Source organism: Medicago sativa, chromosome 1, assembly GCF_051527215.1.
Source record: "Medicago sativa cultivar Bolivia chromosome 1, Bolivia_mono, whole genome shotgun sequence".
Taxonomy (NCBI): Eukaryota; Viridiplantae; Streptophyta; class Magnoliopsida; order Fabales; family Fabaceae; genus Medicago; species Medicago sativa.
The window spans coordinates 58732863-58754673 of NC_140749.1; the positions used below are offsets into that span (position 1 = coordinate 58732863).

The window sequence follows — 21811 nt, forward strand, 5'->3', positions numbered from 1 at the left end:
TTGTTTTCTGAAAAGTTGAATGCATATTGCTATATAACCATGAGGACATTTGAAATAGAAATATTTGATTATTTCTAATGGTTTCTGGGTTGCATGGAGTTCTGAACTCAAGATGGTCTCAATACAAAAACTGTTTTTCTCAATCAATACATTTTTTCTACATAATTTGGCCTTGTTGTTCCTAGTGTCTACCAGCAAGTAATGAGTCTCACATAACATATAATTAATACATTTACCCATGTATATCAAGCCAATTAAAACATTATATTTTCATTTAGTATTAAGGTATGAATTTGAATGTCATTAACCCTACCATAATAATATCCATATAACTTTGACTGAAAAACAAAAATAGACGTGCAAAAAAGAGAACCAACATTAAACTTTGTATATTCTATTCCATTTATTGAAGTTGCTTATTTGTTCAAACAATTACAATGTAAAGAGGCAAAATAATAAAAACTATTTAGAAAAATAAATAAGCTATGAAATCTTATAAAACAATTTTCCAATCAAATGCTGGTGTAGACTGCTGATCAGTTCTTCTCTGTACACTGATGTAACTTCTTTATGTACCTTTGCAGAACCTTGGAGAATAGTCTTATTTTCTTCTACATTAAGAAACTTTAATTTCTAATGTAACAAATTATGCTAGCTATGAATAATGAATATTTTTATTGCAATTTTCTTCATGCAGATATAAATTGAAGTCACAAATACCGAAATTGGTGAATGAAGTATTGCCAATGCCAAGTTCTTCTAGGAGTTAGGAACAAAAGTTCCAACATATCCAAATGCCACGATGAGAAAAGCAGTCGCTTGCATGTATAGGAATATGAAGAAGTAATTTTTCCCATACATAAAATCATAGCAGCCACAAAATAGGAGGTAGAATCCAACACAAAGTTCTTTCATGTGAAACCTAATGATTGAACACAAACAACAATATGTAGGTAGGTAAGTACTTAAAAATATAACTAAAAAAGCGAATTATTAAATGTTATATGAAATACTCCCTCGTTTTAAAAACAGGGTCATGCTAACATGTGCCCTAAAATATGCAGAAAGAAGAAGAAGAAGAAAAATTATACATGAGAATTATATATTTTACACATAATTTTACCTGTCTGCTATCTTTAATCGGGACTTTTTTATTCCTTTACCACCAACTTTACTTTTGAGAGCATCTCCAAGTTTTTCAGTGACAATCCATTCGTTCACTCTACTAGTTTCTAGTAGACCGATAATTGTTGCTTTTGTTCGATGTAGAGCTATGGTATTCTCAAAGAGAACCCAAAAGATAACTAAATAGAATGACCTGAAAAATGAGAAACAAATTGAGTAACTTCGTCAAGATTTTAATTGAAAAACAAGTTCATTGTAATCAAACTCTGAATAATCTAAACTCTATTTTTGTTTATGAAATTCGATTGTAAGAACATCTCCAATTGAGCTATTTATTAAGTTTTTAAGAGCTCGTTTGTTATAGCTTTTTTAAGAAAAAAAATCATTTTTTTTAAACAAATAATCACTTTTAAGAGTTTTGCATCCGTTTGTTACAGATTTTTAAAAAAATCAGAATCTAAAAATAATCTAAAAACAGCTTCAAATGAGAAGCTGTTAGGAGCAGCTTAAAATAAAATAGATTTTTTTTTAGATGAGAGAGAAAATATAATTTAAAAGATTGAACTAATTTTGTAACAAAAAATCCCTTTTATATAGTTGTATCCAAACAAACTAGATTATTTGTTTAAAAAAAGTGATAAACAAACGCAAAATAGATTCTGATTTTTCATTACGGATTAAAATAAAAGTGATTTTGATATAAAATAATTTAGAGATTATATTTTAGAGATTATATGAAAAATCAGAATCTATTTTGCGTTTGTTTACCGTAATAAAAATCACTTTTTTTAAACAAATAATCTAGTTTGTTTGGATACAACTATATAAAAAGGATTTTTTTGTTACAAAATTAGTTCAATCTTTTAAATTATATTTTCTCTCTCCTCTAAAAAAAATCTATTTTATTTTAAGCTGCTCCTAACAGCTTCTCATTTGAAGCTGGTTTTAGATTATTTTTAGATTCTGATTTTTTTTAAAATTTGTAACAAACGGATACAATACTCTTAAAAGTGATTATTTTTTTAAAATAAGTGATTTTTTTCTTAAAAAAACTATAACAAACGGGCTCATAATCTCTAAAATATAATCTCTAAATTAGTTTATATCAAAATCACTTTTATTTTAATCCGTAACAAACGGCTTCACTGGGTAGCAGTTGGCACGGTTGGGTTCCTTAAAATTAAACAATGTTATTTAGATATAAGAAAGTATGTAACTATCGTATACTTTTTATTTTTTATATGTAACTATTGTATACTAATATTTTTTTAATTGTTTTTTATGCACCAACAATGTAAAAGTTTTTCCCTTCAAAAGAAAAAAAACGATGTAAAATTTTTTTAAAAATACATTCAATCAAATCACGGCTTCATAAATTATCCTCCAACACATTTTTGAGTTCTCCTAGATTAAAGAGATTGTGCATTAAAAGTAAAATAAACTTTGCAAAGCCCTCCCTTCCTTTCATTCCATCCTTCCATTTTTTTAATGTCCTCTCCATCTAAACTCTCAAGAAGACCTTTAGAGATGGATTAAGTGTTAGTTTGGTTTTACCAGGTCGAAAATTGATTTTGTAGAATTACTTTTGATCAAACATGTGTTCAATATAAGATGGTTTTTGTTTGAATACAATTGCAAAAAAATTATTTTTATCCATTCATAGTTGGATAGTTTGCATTAAAATTGTAGAGCTTTTAAAATTGGTTTTGCATGGTGGGTCGGTTCATTAGACTATATTTTGAAATTTTCTCCATAAGGTCCCTTCATTTGCGTACATGCCCCTCAAAAACCCAAAAACCAAAATGTATCATATCATAACTCCTGCCCGCTCAAGTTCAAGGGTTACAACCAAAACTGCTTTTACTTATATATCAGGCAACCAAACACGCACTACACAACTTCACCTACACCCTACCTTCTTATTTCACCTTCCAACAAAGTTCCGAAGTTTTATTTTATTTTTTGTGAAAAAGTGTCTCAAACCATAAGTAAACGATTATTAAAGGATTTCTACACTCATTTGACGTCAAAGAATATATATTACTTCTTTTGAAACGATTAAAATGTTGTTGTGTTTTTTTAAATTTTAACTTTAAATGATGTTTATCTGGAGTTAAGATCAAATCGTAGTTTGAGTCCTAACTCTCGATCCGTTGAACAGTTTTTATTGCATATTTTGATGTTTTTTTTTATTTGAGTCAAAGAATGTCAAAGCTTCGGTTGATTTGAAATCAAACATTGTTAAAAAAAACTAGAACTCTAAGCTTTTTTTTAGAATTGGGTTGGAGACTATAATCAATTTTAAGATTGAAATCCAAACATAACTAATTTGTGATCAAACTATGTTTGACCAACCCATAAGTGATTTTGGGTTGTGTGATGTAGAACCAAACATAGATCAAGGCAAATATAAAAAAATAAAAAAGGAAAAGTTGAGTAAATAAAGACCTTGGTGTTCCAACAGCTTTTAGAAGGGTGATGATGGAAGGGACATATACAGTTCCCCATTTAGGGACCACAATCTCAGGAACCATAACAGTTGCAGGTAACAGAACGCAATAGAACACAAATGTGTGTATGTGCACCACAATCTTTTGAACAAAGAAAAAATTGCAAACAATATATAACTTCTTCCACAAAGACACTTTCTGCAATAGACAAATTAAACAAGCACATGCATGAACTTAGATCATAAAGTAAAGGAAAATGCTAACTTGTACCCTTAAAACATAAGTGAATGAGTCAAAAGTAGAAATATTGTGTTGTAATCAATACAGTTATTTTTTTATTTTTTTTACTTTTGATTAATTGAATGCACAAAATTAAAAAAATATTTTTACATTTAGGTTTCTTAACATGTGCACTTAAGACACAAATTAGCATGACCTTAAGTTAAATTATAATCTACTAATGTATTCATCAAGGATTGAATAATTACCTTGCTTCTAAGAATCTCCATAGCCATTTTTCTAAAAAGATTGGCTGGCCCACATGACCATCGATGTTGTTGGTACCTATAAGCCTTGAATGTACTTGGCAATTCATTTTTAACCTATAGATCATATATCAAGAACAACTTATATTGAAATTAAATCAATGTAGCATTAAAATTTTGTTAACATAACATGTAAAGAGACGAGAGTTTTTGAGATTGGAACCTCTAAATTACAAAGGTATAAGAATTTCCATCCTTCCAGACTAGCACGTACAGCCAGATCCATATCTTCAACTGTGGTCCTATCTTTCCACCCACCAGCTTCATTCAATGCTGAAATTCTCCACACACCAGCAGTCCCTATGCCATTTCATTTACAAGACCATAAATATTGACATTATTGTAATGTAAGATATTCATCGTGCCAAATTGCAACAGGCATAGTTCCAAATTGCGATTATCGAACAAATGTAATTGCGACCCCAATATAAAAGTTTAAAGGTATGTATAACGGAAATGCAACCACAATTGATCGGATAGTTGTCATTTGTTACTGCAGGACGCAGTTACAGCAGGAAATCCTATTCCGATGTACTGGCCACATTTCTTTTCACCTTTTACATCAATATTATGGTTGTGACTATAATCGCAATTTAGAACATGTCCACAAGAAAACATGAACTACTATTACTTTACTTCCATTGTTAATGTAAGTACTACTTCTAGTATTCTTATTCTTTTTGAAAAAGAAGATTGATGAAATTGTTTTAGGCATAAGATGAGATTGCTACCATTGAAGCCAAAGAATGCATAAGCGGAAGATCCCACTTCTTGTTCCACCTTAAAATGGTAATCAAGTGACATTTGTTGCATCCTCGTCATCAAACATTCATTTGCATTCACTAAAAACAAAGAGAAAAAACACAAAATATTGCACATTACTCTAAAGTTATTTTCATACACTATATTTTTCATAATAAAAATATATCAATGGTTATTAATATTAAATTCATAAAATTATTTCTATTTCGGTCGCTCATAAATTCTTTCAAATTTATATGAAATGAATATGACAGTAATTGTGGGTTGTATACACGATAACTAAGGCTTGCAGGGGTAGTGTTAACTTGTGCCCTTAGAGCATCCACATTGGTAGGTCTTTACCATTTAAGATCCGGTACCTAATAGGTATCCCCAATGTGGAAAAAAAAATTGGAGGTCTCTTAAGACTCATGGTCTCACATAAGACCCTCAATCTTAAGTGGACCCCACACTACTTTTCAATAAAATAATAATTATTTGAGTTGTTTTTCATTAATAAATAGTTATTGGTGAGACTCATTTAGACATTTTGATAGAGGATCTCCATTGGAGTGGTTGAGTACCCATTAAGTACTATTATTAAAAAATAATAAAAAAACGATGTGTTTATGTGAAACCCGTTTAAGACCTCAAATGTGACGGTCTCCAATTTGGATGCTCTTACGGCACATGTTAAGAAACCTAAAAGAAGAAATACTCTTTAAAATTTTGTGCATTCAATTCATTAAAAAGTTAAAGATTAAATGCAGTGCACGCATTCCAATAAATTATTCAATATTTGAATCATTAACTTGTGTCTTGAGGATAAAAGTTATCATTTCTTATAAACATAATAAAAACCATTATTATCAATAGTACCGGTTTACTTACATGTGACAATGACTTTTCATTGTAAATGTGAAAAACTATAAATAGACTAGACCGAGTTAAATTTTGCAAGGTCTAGATCTGAGTTGATCAAAAACATCAAACTACAAGTCTGACTTCTTACCTTTCATAGACTTATATTCAGGGTCGTGTCAGATCTTTTTGAAAGTCGTCTTTGGTATGTAAATTTACTTAAAGTCGACCTAAGTTAATTCTACCCAAATTTTTGATGATATATGTATACAAATTAAAAATGATTGTGCTAATTTGTGTCCTAAAATCTATATTTAAGAATTCAAAAGTATAAATTTTAGATTAAAAAAACAATTTAAAAATTTTCTAAAAGTTGAGCACACAAGTTTTATGAAAAATTTATTATATTAAATTCCTTAATATATGGTTTTAAGACACGTTTATCATTTGCCAATTATAAAAATAAAAAGTATTCCGTTATCTAGCCGTTTCGACCTTTTTCAGGTTAAGGATTGTCCTTTCAAAATCGAATGGCCTACATTTAAAACAAATTTTGATTTTATTTATAAATTAAAAATGATGACTTGGAAATTGAATCATCTTCATTGAACGGAAGAGAAACCTCAACTTGGAAGGATAGGGTGAGAGGGTTGTGTAACTTTGTTTAGGTACCCCCTATTTTATTTAGAACAATGATATTTGTACATCCATTTAATGGGTGACAATCTTGTTTTTCTTATCTTTTTAATTGTCAAAAACAATGGAGAGAAAAAAAAATGATAATAACATCGTGTGAGTATGAGAGAAAAAATTCTCAAAAAATTGTAACAAAATGGTTGTATAAATATCATTTCTCTTTTATTTAATAAGTTAGTGTACTCTTATGTTTAGCTACTTTTTTTTTATAGTGTTACAAAGTAATGAGGCAAAAAGAAAAAGAAAAAAGAGGGAGAGGCAAAACTTATGTTTAGCTACTTTAATAATGTAAATTTAGCTGCCCTAAATAAATTTATTTGTGAAATTTTTTAGTAGATGTATGAAAGAGCATTGTCAACAACAAAAATTATTAAGATTCGATTTAAAAAAATCTATTTTATTTTTAATATATATTTGACCCTCTCATAAAATTTCAGCTAATTTCGTCACCATCAAAAGAAAAACAAGAACAAAATAATGAGATATATATTTAACATCACGGTTAGGAGTATATTTTTGTTAGGATGGGAGGATGGAAAGGAGGCGTGGAGGTGGCGTCATAGTTTGTCGGTGTGGGAGGAGGAGTTGCTAGCGGAGTGTAGTGCATTACTACATGATGTTTCTTTGCAGGACACTACTTCTAATATGTGGCAGTGGCATCTGGACCCGATAATGGTAGGCATGACAATGGGGCGGGGTGGGGACGGGTTTTACCTTCCCCGTCCTCATACCCGATTCTCATATACTTACCCGTTACCCTACCCATACCCAACGGGGATGAGAAATTGAATCTCATCCCCGTCCCCGATGGGTTCGGGTATTCCCGACCCATCCCCGTCCCCGCATTGAATAATTTTTTTTAATAAAAAATAGAAGTTTTTTTGCATCCCCAAGAGCAACGTTGTAATACATTATCAAACAATACTCTTACTTTAACATTTGTTAGACAAAATGATTTAGTTGATCCTTTAAATATCAATGGTAGTTTTATTAACATGACAATTATCAAACAAAATAACATGACATATCAACATAAAGTATTTTTTTACATTTGGGACGGGTTTGGGTATGGGTTCGGGGTGGGTACCTATATACCCGTTACCCGTCCCATACCCGTGTTTTGAAATCGGGGAAAACTCATACCCATGCCCAAACCCAGTCAAAACGGGGAAAACCCGTCAAATTGGGTTTGGTTCGGGCGGGTAACCACGGGTATGGGTTTTGTTGCCATGCCTAGATAATGGGTTATTCTGTTTGTGGTGTTTATGACATGCTGACATCCCATGAGCATGCTCAGGTCAATCAAACATGGATTTAATTTGGCATAATCATGTCCCTTTGAAGGTGTCTGTTTTTTCGTCGAGGTTGCTCCGTGATAGATTACCAACAAAAACAAATTTGGCGACTTGTGGTGTCATTTCTGATGTGGCGCGGTTGTGTATAGCTGGGTGTGGTCATGTTGAAGACGCTCAACATCTGTTTATAACGTGCACATCATTTGCGTCCCTCTGGCCGTTGGTGCGAGCGTGGATTCGTTTTGATGGGGTGGACACTCAGGTTATTTCTGATCATTTCACCCAATTTACTTATTACACATGTGGTCTGAAAGCGCGGTGTTCTTTCCTTCAACAATAGTTGGTTATTCAAGAATTAGAAAAGTTCTAACTATCAAATAATAGACAAAGTAAAGTCATACTCTTTGTGGTGGCTAAAAGCTAAAAATGCTACTTTTGTTTTTAGCACTAATTTGTGGTGGTCGAGTCCCTTATGTGTTTGGGCATCGGCTAGTACTGTTGTCTTTTATTTTTGTCTGACTGCTTGTATTTTTCATAGTCCCTTCCGTGTTACTTATGTTGAGGAGATTGTTTTGCTAATAATAATATAATCCATTTTTGTTTGTTAAAAAAAAAAAACATCGTGGTGGATATGAATAATTGATGATAATCCATCCTAATAATTTTCTAAAGCTGCACTTTGGAAAATCACACCAAGAAAATAACACTAGCTTTGTTTGGATATGATGGATGATAACAGAATAATAGTTGGCAAAATAACGAGAGCCATATACTAGCACAAAGTGGTGGGACCTACCTCCTCTAAACAAAAAAAAGCCACCGTCAGTCCTTTTTTGACGAATTCAAAAAAACAGTTTTTCCCTTCAAAGAAAGACAGTTTTTTTATCTTCCTTTGATTGTTTGTCACATTTAAATCACGTGTGTATGTTACCATAATTTAGCCAATGCATATCGAAATTTAAAAAAAAATAAAAATCACAATCACATAATGTCAATAATACGAACAAACATGTCACCTCCAAAACAACAAACAAACGTGCTAAATAAGATTTTGTTTTGTATAAATATTTTAAATTTTGATTTTAATTTCACTAAAACTTTTCAACAATTTTTGAATACTAAATCCATAAAATAAAATAAAATTAACCCTAAATGTTTTCCGTTATGATTTTTGGCATTCATTTTTTAAGTAAACTCGTGTTTACCATTTAATGTTTTAAATTATATTTTACATTCATATTTAGTACATTATAAAAACTTATCTTGCAAAGAAATCTAAATTTTTGTTGGAGTGATTGTCATAGTATTATGAATATCTCTCTGAAAATTCATTTAAAAATGTAGAGGGTACACATTGGTTGAAAATGAGATGAAAATGATAAAATTGTTTCTTGATAGACTATACTTAGAAGTCGTGCCTTTTTATCGATGATGATAATGGGGAGAAGATACGTTAGCAATAGACAATACTCCCTCCGGTCACATTTATAAGCAAAAAAACACTTTTTAGATTCATTCAATACTTAATTTATTTGGTCAATATATAGACCAAATACATTATGTATTCAATGAACTTTAAAAGTGTTTTTTTACTTATAAATGTGACCGGATGGAGTATTTGTTTTTAGTTTTTACAATCATACTTTTGCATCCTAACATAGAAATAAAAATACTTTTTTTTAAACCGTGTTTTTTAAAGGGGAAAGGAGTTGACTCAATGATGGCTAGATTTGTTTAGGTTCAACTCTGCCTGCAATTTTCCTCACCTCAAAATTAGAAGAGGGAGCATTGTATCCTCATTGTCAACACTTTTCCCCAAAAATTAAAACGAAAGATAATACACTATGAAAATGGATGAGATCATCTTTATACTTATGTTAATGAAGAACAACCGATGCATCTTTTTTTATAATTACTTTACATGTATTTAATTTTTATTATAAAATTTTTGTTACTATATATAGTTGGTTGTGTTCTATCATAAATTTCAAGACTTTTATGTATATGTATCGTCACGCACTCACACTCATATTACTTATTTGAGTTTCATATGTTAAGGTCAATGCGAATCTTGAAGAAGAAAAAGAAAATACCAAATTTCCAGCGAGCTTGAACGAGACCAATTTCAGGATTATTGACAAGAAAAGGGATGGTTCGGCGAAGAAAGTCAGGTTCAGGTTGAAAATCAGCATCAAAGATGGCAACATATTCACATTGTAGGACATGGCTATGTTTCATTCCTTCCTTTAGAGCACCAGCTTTGTACCCATTTCTGTTGTCCCTAACTTCATACTTTATGTTCACACCTTTGCTTCGCCATCTACGGCATTCTTCCTGTACCAATTCCTGCAAAAAAAGATTTGGTTCACATGTTACAATCACCTTTAATGCAAACTTTACCCCCATCCTTAACCTATCAATCATTCACTATTAATAATTATTTTTGAGTGGACAATTAATAATTACTACCACTATAAAAGAACACTTCAAAAAAACACTACTAACAGAAGTTGAATTTTAGTCCAAAAATAAAAAAGAATTTCCGCTAGGATTTTTACATTTATAATATTAGTTAGCAACCAAATTATAGATGTGTTTCATGTGTCTTTTATTTTATTTCATGTGTCTCATATTTTATTATATGCTAATTCAACCTTTTTTAGTAGGGTAAGTTGTCACACTACATTATTCTCTACTTTATATATTAAAAATAATCTTAAAACATTATTCTCTACTTTATATATCAATAACAAATAAGAATTTGATCCAAAAATATAAACAAATACTTGTCACAAAAAATCACACAAACCACTGGTATATAACAAATACTTTATATATTTGAAATAATCTTAAAAATCGTGATTAGACCTAACACAATCCTACAAAACCAACTTGTAAGATGAGGATTGACTTCACTTATAAACACATCTTCAAGCCATATCTTACGATGTGAAACTCTTTAACAAATAACCACAATCCCGTTAAAAAAAAAAAAAAAACAAGCACACTTGTATAAATATTGTATTGAAAGATTTCACAATATGACTCCCACCCAAAAGAGTAACTTAACTTGAGTCAAAATCAAGTTATCCGTTTGGAAGCAACCCACCTCTAGTAAAAAAAAATCTAAAATAAACTAAATGTGCTATTGCCAATTCAATGGTTAATCCATAACAATACCTCAAATGGTCTAAGCTGGGGGAATGGGAATACCATAGGATGTACATGGACGAAAAAGATTTTAATTTCAATGGATTAGAAAAGAAAAAGGAATAAAAAAGTTTTGTATACTCCTTCCTTCTCAAATTAAGTGTATTCACCATTATCATAAATGCAAAGTGGAGGAAGTTGAATTGATAATGATAAAAATAGTATTAATTATAGTGTATAATTAAAAAAATTAATTAATGTTATATTAAAAAATGAAGTTAGTCAGTTATTTTGATACAATATTTTATGATAAATAACTCAGTTATTTTGGGACGGAGGGAGTAGTAGACAAATTAAACAACTAATATGAGACACTAGGAGGAGTAGCATGTATACCTTGATTGTTGGGTCAGTTGAATCGTCAAGAATTTGAATAATGATTCTATCAGAAGGCCAAGAGAGTTCACATGCAGCACCAATTGATAGCTGATAAACCTGCAATTTGAACAACACACATGTATGAGAGAAAGCTGTGCTTTTAAAAGCCGACTTTAAAAATGAGAAGTGCTTAAAAGCTAACATTAAAAATGAAAAGTCAACATTGAAAATCTACCTCTCTTTCATTGTACATTGGGATTTGGACAAGAACCATAGGATAATTGGAGTTTCCCAACTCAACATCATCTTCGATGGCCTCAAATTTATAACACTTCTCTGGTGTTCTTTTAAACAACTTCACATAACAAATGACAATTGCCATGTAAACTTTTTCAACCAACATTATCAATGACAAACCTAGGCACAAATACACTGTCCATCTCAACAATGGCACTATCAATGGTTCTCTTATTTGCTTCCATATGAACTCAAGTTGCATACCAACTCCTTCGGTTGCTACTTCAAATGCCTCCATTTTTTGTATGACTACAAATGGGAAAGGCAATGACCCACTTCACTTGGTTGAAATGAAGGCTATAACCAATTATGGTTCCTTATATAAAAAGAGAATAGATGCAGGACAGAGGAATGACAGTGTAAAGCAAATAAAAGGATAATATAAAAACTATGCATGTTTGTGTGATTCAGATTTGTAAGAGCTAGAATAAATAAAAATATTTTTACATAGACAATTTTGTCCGTGACGATCGGATCTAACCTCAATTTATTTAATTTATTATTTTGACGGGATCGTACCACGAGTTCAACAGTTACAATATAAATTTTATTTTTGGACTATAGTTTTGATGTAAAAAATATATGTCTTTTTAGGGGAACTAGTTACAAACCCGTGCTTCGTACGGGTTGAATAACGTATCTTGTAAAAAAAAATTCAAAGGAAAAATGAGCAAATTAATAAATATTGCACAAACTCGGATATTCTAAATAAATCACTTTTACTATATTTTTAAAAAACTTTGTTATAAAGGAGAAATGAGAAAATTAAGGGAAATAGCTGCATCTTTCTAAGAAATTGTTGTCGTTCATAAATGTGAAAATCAAGCAAGCATATTGCACAAATCTCATTTTGTTCAAGAGATTAGGAAAACAACATTATAATTAACATGATACTAATTGGAACCAATGAAGAAACCAACAATGTTACATAATAGTTAGGTTTATAAAAGAGACTGCAAGTGTCATAGACTAACCAAAAAGGGATTTTTGCCAATATTTACATCAGACAAAATGAAAAGAACAAATGGCATCTTAAAGTCAAGATAGTTTCCGATTACAGTCGAAAGCGATACGCCAAAATAGTAGAAGTTCAAATAGTTAAGCAGCAAAGATCTACTTTGGAACAACTCGAACATGCAAGTTCTTCGGTGACTTTTCGAGATCAAAGATGAGCTTACCACCTTCTTCCATCACACGTTCTCTGCAGAAATTGAACCACTGTCCACCCAAGTATTTTTCATAGCTTGCTCTTTCGACGGTAATGAGGCGACACTTATACTTTCTCTGTGTCTGGTCATCATTGAGAGTGATTGTTTTGCGCTTTTCTTTCAGAGTTGTTCTTGACACCTCGTTTGGGAAATGCTAAACAGGGAAATAACTGCAATATTAGTCTAATGCATATTAACATGGATAAAATGTATGCGAATATAGTTACATATAATTTATAAAATGAAGGTAGCATAACTGATTTTAAGCTAAAGAATATGTACCATGGCTTCTAATTTATCTTCCTATTATCTTCCTATAAAGTCTAGATAAATGCATGCATGTGGTATATGCGTACCCCGTTGGCCAATTAACATTGTTGAAACAAACGGAAATTAAGCATCACTCCTGCATGTGCATTTATAGCTAGCACCATTTAACATTGATGTCTTCGAACATTTGGTGCAACTCTCATAATACCATCCAAACTGGTTAGGATTGAATTTAATTAGTTGTTTTACAAATAGTGATGCAATATGTTTCCTAACACAAATTATGCACATGAAATAAAGAATAATGCAATATGTATTTTTAATTTGTGCGTAAAAAAATTCAAAGCATGTTTGTGCATAAAAAAAAGCAGACATTGACTAAGTTTATAAATTCAACAATTGGCCTAACTTGAGACAGATTGGAAAAATCGTTGTACGAAGTACGTTGAGAAGAAGCCGAACTCTGACTTAAGTTCTGACTGAAGAGCTTGAGAAGTGTTAAGGTCACGACAACAATTCAAGAAACATGGTCAAAAAACAATCAAATCAGATTGTGAAATAATAAGTTACTTTAACACTGTATTGTGAAATCATAATGCAAACTTACTAAGTCTTAAACTTCTCAACAACCGGGTGATGTAGGTTGATGAGCAGCATCGAACCTGACCAATTGTTACATATATTTGGGTTGCCATTGACTACAAAATGGAAGCAAAGAACTCAAGGTAAGTATATGGTAAATGTTAAAGCTACGAAGTATTTTTCCCATAGTGTTACATCAACCATATTCCCACTGCATAAGGAAATACATCTTTCAGGTCATTATCAAACTTATACAAAATCCTTTTTTTTTTGAAGAAGCTAAACTAACTCACCTAAATTGACATTAGAGAGAATCGAACCTGAGACCTCAAGGAGGAGCACACTCCTAGATCCCAAGTCAATACCACTAGGTCAACCCAAGTAGGTTACTTATACAAAATCCTATCATCTGATTCTGACAAAATAGAAAATAATACTTTTTATCTTTCAACACAATGTTCGTACACGGTTTCTTTCCAGTCTCAATTCGTGTTGTCTTAACAATCTCATGAAGTAGCCCGATGATTTCTTTAAAAAAAAAATTATATCTATAAGAACATTATAATCGAAAAAAACACAGAAATAAATTAAAGCACATAACTATACCATATAAAACGTCAGTTTTGAATTTTCCATCTTGAATTTCCTTAAATGACTTAAAGCAAAATTCACGAGTAAGAACGATAGTTAACTTGTCATACTTCTGCACCTTTGTACCAGAACCAAAAACAACCTTAAATGGATTAAATGCAATGTCATTATCAAACACATGACAATTATAGAAAGTATAAGTCTTGTTTTTCTCAGTCAAAGCCTTCCAATGCTCCAATTCTCTATATCGAGTTATTACATGAACTCGATCACCCTAAATCCGAGAAAGAAACCAAAAAATATAAAAAAAATCAAAATGTACACTAATAAGTAACATTGATAATTCATAAAGAAAATTACAACAAATCTTAACTAACTCATCTATCATTTGCATCATAAATAATGAGCTTCATATGTTCCATGAATCCAGCACTCCAAATCCTATTTTCCAAATGTCCAAATCATTTTTGAGATCCTTAATGTAGTCATAATTCCTTGATATTGAAAGTCCTATATAGAAATACAATAATACATCATTTAATTTTATTCTCTTTGTTCATTCTGATATCGAAAGGAGCTAACATAATTCTATGTGATCAATTTTTGTATCATCAAATCAACCTGATCTTAAATGCACAAATTTCTGTATCATCAACTTTCTGGACCTCAATGATATGACCAAAACAAATTTACACCAAGCAACTTTCGAACGGCTCAATGATATAGGAAAGAATAAACCAAATATGAAAACAACTTTAGGATTACTCGCAAAAATTAAAATAACCCGCATGCATCAATTTTTTTCAACTACAATACCAGAAGCTAAAATAACAATTGTGTCAAAATCTTACCATGAGCTAAAATTCAATCATCATGACCTCTACTATACTCCACATAACAAAGGAAGATTTTTCTACAGCCAAGCAACATAACAATTTCTGGTACATAATCCACTAACAATTGAAAAAAAAAACAAAAAAGAAAACCCTTAAAATGCAAAATCGTGAAAAAATGAAGAAAACCACCTATGATGAAGCAAAAACTAAACCAGTGTCGAAAAATGAACACTCCAAGCCATAAAAATCAATCAACTCAAGTCATGCATGGTCTCAGAACTATGAAAAAAGAAAGAAAATGACCTCTTATGAAGAAGAAAGTGAAAGAGTGTTCCCAGCTGAACTTAGATACCGTTTAGCGAAAGTTTTTTACGGTCTAAAAGTTACTTCAAAATAAATTTAAAATAAAGGCCTTTGAGAAAGAAGGTAAAATTGTTTGGTTTCTTTAGTTTTAAAGCTATTTTTAAGTTAAATGTTGTTTGGCGAAATATTCTACAAACTTTGAATATTTTTTACGGTGTCGGGGTTCGAATTCCGAACTTGGCATATATTTATGCATTGTTCCTATCAACTGAGCTAAGCTCACGATGACAAAACTTTGAATTTATTATGAACTAACATAATAAATAAAAAAATGTTTAAAATATTTTCTGAAGGCTAAAAATGTTAAAAAATAAAAGATATTTTTTTTTACAAATACTATATATATTTACTCAATAACGTTTATTTTGTGTAACATGAATACAAATTTGTATCATCATATAAATGACTTGTTAAATATTTGAATAGGAGAAACAATTTAAGGAGCCTGAAATAATAACATAAATAATATCAAATTAGTCGATTTTTTTATTTCAATTATACTCAATAACAAATTTCGTTATAAGAATACCATAATTTTGGTGTCTTTCAAAAATATAAGAATTTATATTATATGATATTATATTTGTTACATTGTTGGTGTCATGGAAACAAATATGTTTAATTTTTTTAAATAAGAAAAAGATATGCATACTTTACTTTTAATTAAAATCAAAATTTTGTAAAAATAATCATACGCATTATTTAACGCCAAAAAAAATTATACGTGTTAGCGTAACAAAAAAACAGACACACATAAAGCATTGCTCTAAACGCTAAGGCGTGTGTGTATATATTAGCAAGGTTGAAAAAAGAAAATAAAAATATTTGGTATCATTAAATGACAGCGTGAATAAAAATATTTGTGAGGTTGTGATGATTAAACGATATTGAAATTAAATATATAAGTGATAAAAAGATAATAAAATTCCTTTGAAAAAAAGGTAATAAAATTAAATGGAACATCCTTAAAAAAAATTAAATGGAACGGTTCAAAAAAAATTAAAAGGAAGAAAAAATTATATTGAAATATAATATTAAAAAATAAAAGAAAAGGCTCCCAACGTGAATTGAAGAGAGATGCTTGTGAAATAAATTGTCGAGAAATAGTTTTTTGAAGTAGCATTCAACAACTTTTGGCCAAAGCTCATTCCATTCAATTTTATGCATTAAAAAAAAGTTTCTTCTTTAGTAAGTACTTAATTGACGTTGTATTTGACCTAACTTCTCCTTAAAAAAGTAGAGAAGTTGAAAAAAAACATGGGTCAATCGATATCTTAATCTCCCACAACGGCAGTGTAGAAGCAACTAAATTTGGGAGAAAAAAATTGGTAAATAGTTAAAAATAAAAAAATTGGAAAATAGTTAAAAGTTTTTAAAAATATAAAAATTGGAAAGTAGTTAAAAAAATCGGTGAGGTAGCACTCAACCAAGTAACACTAAAAAAAATTATATGCATTAGCGTAACAAAAAAACTGACAGGCGGACATAAAATATTACTCTAAACGTTAATGTATGTGTGTATATATTCGTGAGGTTGAGGAAATAAAATAAAAATATTTGGTATCATTAAATGACAGCGTGAATAAAAATATTTGTGAGGTTGTGATGATTAAACGATATTGAAATTAAATATATAAGTGATAAAAAGATAATAAAATTCCTTTGAAAAAAAGATAATAGAATTAAATGGAACCTCTTAGAAAAATTAAATGGAACGGTTCAAAAAATAAAATAAAAAAAAGTTAAATGGAAGAAAAAACATATTGAAATATAATATTAAAAAATAAAAGAAAAGGTTCCTAGTGTGAGTTGAAAAGAGGTGCTTGTGAAATAAATTGTCGAGGAGTAGTTTTATAAAGTATCATTCAACAACTTTTGGCTAAAGCTCATTCCATTCAATTTTATGCATTCAAAAAAAGTATTTTTTTTAGTAAGTACATAATTGATATTGTGTTTGACCTAACTTCTCCTTAAAAATATAGAGAAGTTGAAAAAAAAAGCCGGGTCAAACGATACCTTAATCTCCCACAACGGCAATGTAGAAGCAACTGAATTTAGGATTATTTTTATAAATATAAAATAAATAATAAAATAATATAAAATATAATATAATATTTGGATAATTAGGTGGCACTCTCCAAGGATATAGAATTATGGAATTATCAAATTGCCCCTCATAGGGGCAAAATTGGAATTTCACATGGCATCAATTTGAATAAATAGTATAGTAGATTTAAAGTAAGTATGGTTTGTCTAATCTCTGCAACATTGTAGTAGTACATGTTAGAGTAATTAAAATGAGAAATTTTTTATTGAAAAACAAAAATTATTTATGAAAAAGAAACATATATATTAAATATTAATATACAAGTTTCCATGCAAACTTAACCATTTAAACTTCTTAACATGTGCAAATTTGCACATGTTAGAAAAATCCTATAAAGTATGTATGCTTTTGTCCCCGTGAGCATGATTCAGGTAGGGACATGCATTGTTATATGTAGGAGCTGAGGTTTGAACCTCAGACACCCCACTTATTCACTATTTTAAAAAATGCTTACAAGGGTTCTGATGACATTGTTTAAGGGGTTTTTTGGGACTTTGGAGGGAAGGCGAATGCTATGGAAGAATAAAAAAAATATTCTTTTAGAAAATGTGAATGATTTCTTTATTTTCTCCTAATTTCCCACCCCAAGGCTCTCCCTCAACAACCCTTCCCAAACAAAACCCAAAGAATTTAATAACAATAATTTTTACATAGAAAATGATGCATTTAGTAATTTGAGAATGTTACCCTTATATTTCTAAGACAGAATTTTATTTAAGGAACTCATTAAATAATTCTCTTAGAATTCTTGTTACCGTGGCTGTATTTTTTTAGTCAAAATATATAGTTTATTTTCTACCCTCCAGCAAATGAAGTTTATGGACTGCCACCGAGCATGACCCTTTAAAATATTTGTTGCTTAGAAAATTAAAAGGAAAATTTATACCATGCAAAATATTCTTTAATTTAATTATCTAATTTAGTCTTTACATTTCTTCAGAAAATAGTATTTGCATTTTCTTTATGCAGATTGAGTAGACAAAAAATCAAGACAATAGCTGCAACATGGACTCGTAAGTTGTATATATCTTGAGCTATCAAAAACGGGACAGACTCATTAATGACAATAGCTCTTTAGGCATATACTAAAGAGAAGCAAATGCGGCTACATGGGTTTTGGTAGGTTTGATGGTTATCTTGGATGAGTTTGCAACGGTTTGGCACAAGACTCGTTTCTTCTATTGCTCAGGCGTTTAGACTTTGGTTTTTGGAGATGACTTAAGTTTTCAGTTTTTATTGAAGTGGAGGGTTTTTGGTTTGTTTGTAGAAGTTTGTATTTGCTACATGGATGTTTGTTTGGGTGTTCCACATATATACGGCACACTTTTCCTTTGTATGTTCCTTGTCTCTTAGCCAAGCATTCCTTGTGCTTACTAGGATTTTTTACGTTTTTAATAAACTTCATTTTAACTTCTTCAAAAAAAAAAAAAGGCATATACTAACCGAATCAATTTATAAAATGTCTCAACCGATTTAAAAGTGTCGAACCACAATTAACCGTTGTTTGGTATATGTCTAAGAGAAATCACTAAATACCTCAAGATCCTCATTAATTGGCGGTCATTTTAGCATGGTAAAAAAGTAAGTAAGAAAAAAAAAATGGAATCTTCATTGATTTTTTTTTAAAATAGATTGGGGGCTTCGGGCTGACTTCCCTATTCGATTTTGAACCGGCACAATACCAACATCTTCACGTCCTTAATGAAGAAATATTAATATTTTTTTTTAACATTTATTATCTAATTTTTTTAATAAACATTTATTATCAAATTTAAAAACTGTTAATAAAAATATATTTAAATATATACATTTAATAAAAAGAGGTACATTTAGTTAGACGAGGCATACTTGATCAAGACTCTCAGTTTTGGGTAAGTGGATGTGGTGCTACAGAATCGATTAATCACTTGTTCTTGAATTTTTTAAATTCTTTGACAGCATTTGACAGCATGTTCGGCATTGGATTGACTTTGGTTCCTTCAAATGTTTCTGCCCATTTTATGTAGTTTGGTTTTTTATTAGGGAGTTCTAAAATGTGGCAATCTCTTATGCATGTTATTTGGTTTTCTTGTGTCTGGGTAATTTGGAAAGAGAGTAATAATATGATTTTTTAGCCGAAAGGACTAGGAGGACTCTATTCTTAATCTAGTGGATAAAGTCAAACTATTATCTTACCCGTGGTTGAAATCAAAATACGTTAATTTAGTTTATGGCTATCATGGTTGGTGGCTTAACTCATTCTCTTGTTTATGTACTGGTTAATAACCGTCTTTCCTTTTCTTTCTTTTGTTGGTTCGATTGTATTCCATTTGTATGACTTTGGTGTTCTTCTTTAGTACACTTTGTGCTATGAGGAATGATCATTGTTGTTAATATATTTCATTTTGTCTTGTTAAAAAAAATTGCATTTAGCTAAAAATATTAAAGTTTATAAATATTAATTTTGTTCAAGTTAAGAAACAAAACTTGAGTTTAATAGATATTTAACGTTAATGTAAACTAATTAAGAGATGTATCCAATCATCTTCACTCTCTTTCTTTGCAATGGTACGAGTCTGTTTCTGGTCCCCTCAGAAAAACAGTATGTTCTATTCATTCTATTGGTGTGTATATATTTTTTGTAGGACCTACTACATGTGGACTGTGAAGCCAAAGTTGCAATTGTCAAGCAACTTGAGTTTTTTCTTCAATGGATTAAATGCATGCACGTGTTTTTGTTCTAATACTAAGGTTTATGCATGTATCGTGTGGTGCTCCATGTAGCTTACTTTGAAATAGTAGAAGGAGCACGAGGCCAAATTGTTGTTTAAATATACCAATACGATTAACGGTTGTGTGAATACAAATATTTTTTTGGAATGCCAACTGTGAATACAGATATTAATCAGAATATTATTTATATTTATAATGTATTTAATTTGGCCAAGGTATCAATAGAAGCAGGATCCTCGTACGCCCATGTGCTTTTGGAGGTGGACTGAGAAATTTTCTTAAAGAATTGATAAACAAAAACTTTTAGGTTTAAATGTATTTTTGATATCTCTATTTTCATTATTTTTTTAAGTTTTTATACCTCTATTTTAAAATTCAACTTTCAGATCCTCTTATTTTTTTTTTCTTTCTGATTTGTGATTCCTTACTCCATTTTTGGACCAATTTTGATGACGTATCAAGCTATGAAACACACTTATAGGGACACAGACATTGGCGGAGCCAGAAAATATATTTGGAGTGGGCCAACAAAATTAACTCTAATATATAAACATAAAATTTATGTTGTAATAAACGGTAAGCACAAAACGGTAAGCACAAAGTTGTTCAATCAAGAAATAAATTTTATTCCTCTTAGTTACAACTAAACATGATCTTAGTTCCATGAGATGTAGAAGTTATCACTTCGCCAATTCTTGGAACTTTAATAGGTTGAGATGTAGTTCCTTGTTCATCTCTTTAACTCTCACAAACTTTTCTATTCTTCAAAAAATAAAGCATTATTAAAAGTTTATAAAAGGAAAACAAAAAAAACTAACAAGTATAAAGAAAAGCCTTCGTGGTTAAACATAAGCTACGGTATGCATAAGTTGAAAAAAAATGCCTTCTTATATGCACAAGTTAAACATAAACATAAACATAAACTACTTCTAAAAGGAAAAAAAAATGAACTACATTATGCATAAGTTTAAAAAAAAAAAAGCATTCTTAGTTAAACATAAACTGGACTTAAATTAAACTACAGTATAACAAAAAAGCCTTCGTAGCAAAACAACAACAATTCAATAAACACTAACAAAGTAGCATGACATATGCATAAGTTGAAAAATCCATCTTATATTGTCCTCTAATCCTATTAAATTAAGTCAATTCAATAAATAAGATTGCAGTTTTAAAATACAATTACCAATGATCAAAAAACAATAACAACAAACAAGATAATGAGAAGTTTAGTTATCTAACAAGAAACATGAAGGGGTTGGGTGGGCCAGTTGGGAAAAAACAATTCAAGTTAAGGGTATTTTTGTGATTTTCCTCTAGAAAAAAATTGATTTTTTTGCGGGTGGGCCGTGGCCCACCTTGGCCCGTACTGTCCTCCGCCTCTGGACACGGACATCGGACACTAATACACCGACACCGCTAATAGTTTTAGAAAATTACATAAGTCAATGTAATTATATGTGTCGGTGTCGTGTCAATATCGGGACACGGATAATCCAAAAAGTGTACGTGTTTCATAGGTATCAAGTCAATGATTATGTGACATTGCTTAGGTGGATGTATTTAATAAACATGTCATTATTAATTTTTTATTAATTCTTTTT

At 30.4% G+C, this 21811-nt stretch overlaps 1 protein-coding gene, 1 long non-coding RNA gene and 1 other non-coding gene across 4 annotated transcripts; all 3 read right to left on the reverse strand.

Annotated features, from left to right (window-relative positions):
* Positions 1-378: 378 nt before the first annotated feature.
* On the reverse strand, positions 379-11942 carry LOC146955819 (glucomannan 4-beta-mannosyltransferase 9-like). The gene is made up of 9 exons (XM_085723999.1): positions 11477-11942; positions 11260-11358; positions 9807-10059; positions 4852-4962; positions 4284-4420; positions 4064-4177; positions 3574-3773; positions 1124-1318; positions 379-922 (listed from the first exon to the last, which is right to left on the reverse strand). Exons 1-9 carry the CDS (start codon positions 11774-11776, stop codon positions 760-762), a joined length of 1572 nt encoding a protein of 523 aa, XP_085580125.1. The 5' UTR covers positions 11777-11942; the 3' UTR covers positions 379-759.
* LOC146955820 (small nucleolar RNA R30/Z108) lies at positions 9424-9523 on the reverse strand. The gene has a single exon (XR_015025322.1). It is a non-coding gene; the product is annotated as a small nucleolar RNA R30/Z108 (small nucleolar RNA).
* Positions 11943-12447: 505 nt separating the features above from the next.
* LOC146955821 (uncharacterized) lies at positions 12448-13984 on the reverse strand. Of its 2 annotated transcripts, XR_015011935.1 has the most exons (4): positions 13624-13984; positions 13390-13503; positions 13103-13232; positions 12448-12900 (listed from the first exon to the last, which is right to left on the reverse strand). It is a non-coding gene; the product is annotated as an uncharacterized LOC146955821 (long non-coding RNA). The 2 variants fall into 2 exon arrangements; XR_015011931.1 differs by having other exon boundaries at positions 13390-13984.
* Positions 13985-21811: the final 7827 nt, after the last annotated feature.

Coding starts and splice junctions, on each gene's coding strand:
- LOC146955819 (XM_085723999.1), bottom strand. CDS start 11,776: ATGGAGGCATTTGAAGTAGCAACCGAAGGAGTTGGTATGCAACTTGAG. Junction 10,060..11,259: donor CAACTGACCCAACAATCAAG/GTATACATGCTA, acceptor CTTTTTTTGCAG/GAATTGGTACAGGAAGAATG. Junction 3,774..4,063: donor TGGAGATTCTTAGAAGCAAG/GTAATTATTCAA, acceptor TGTCTATTGCAG/AAAGTGTCTTTGTGGAAGAA.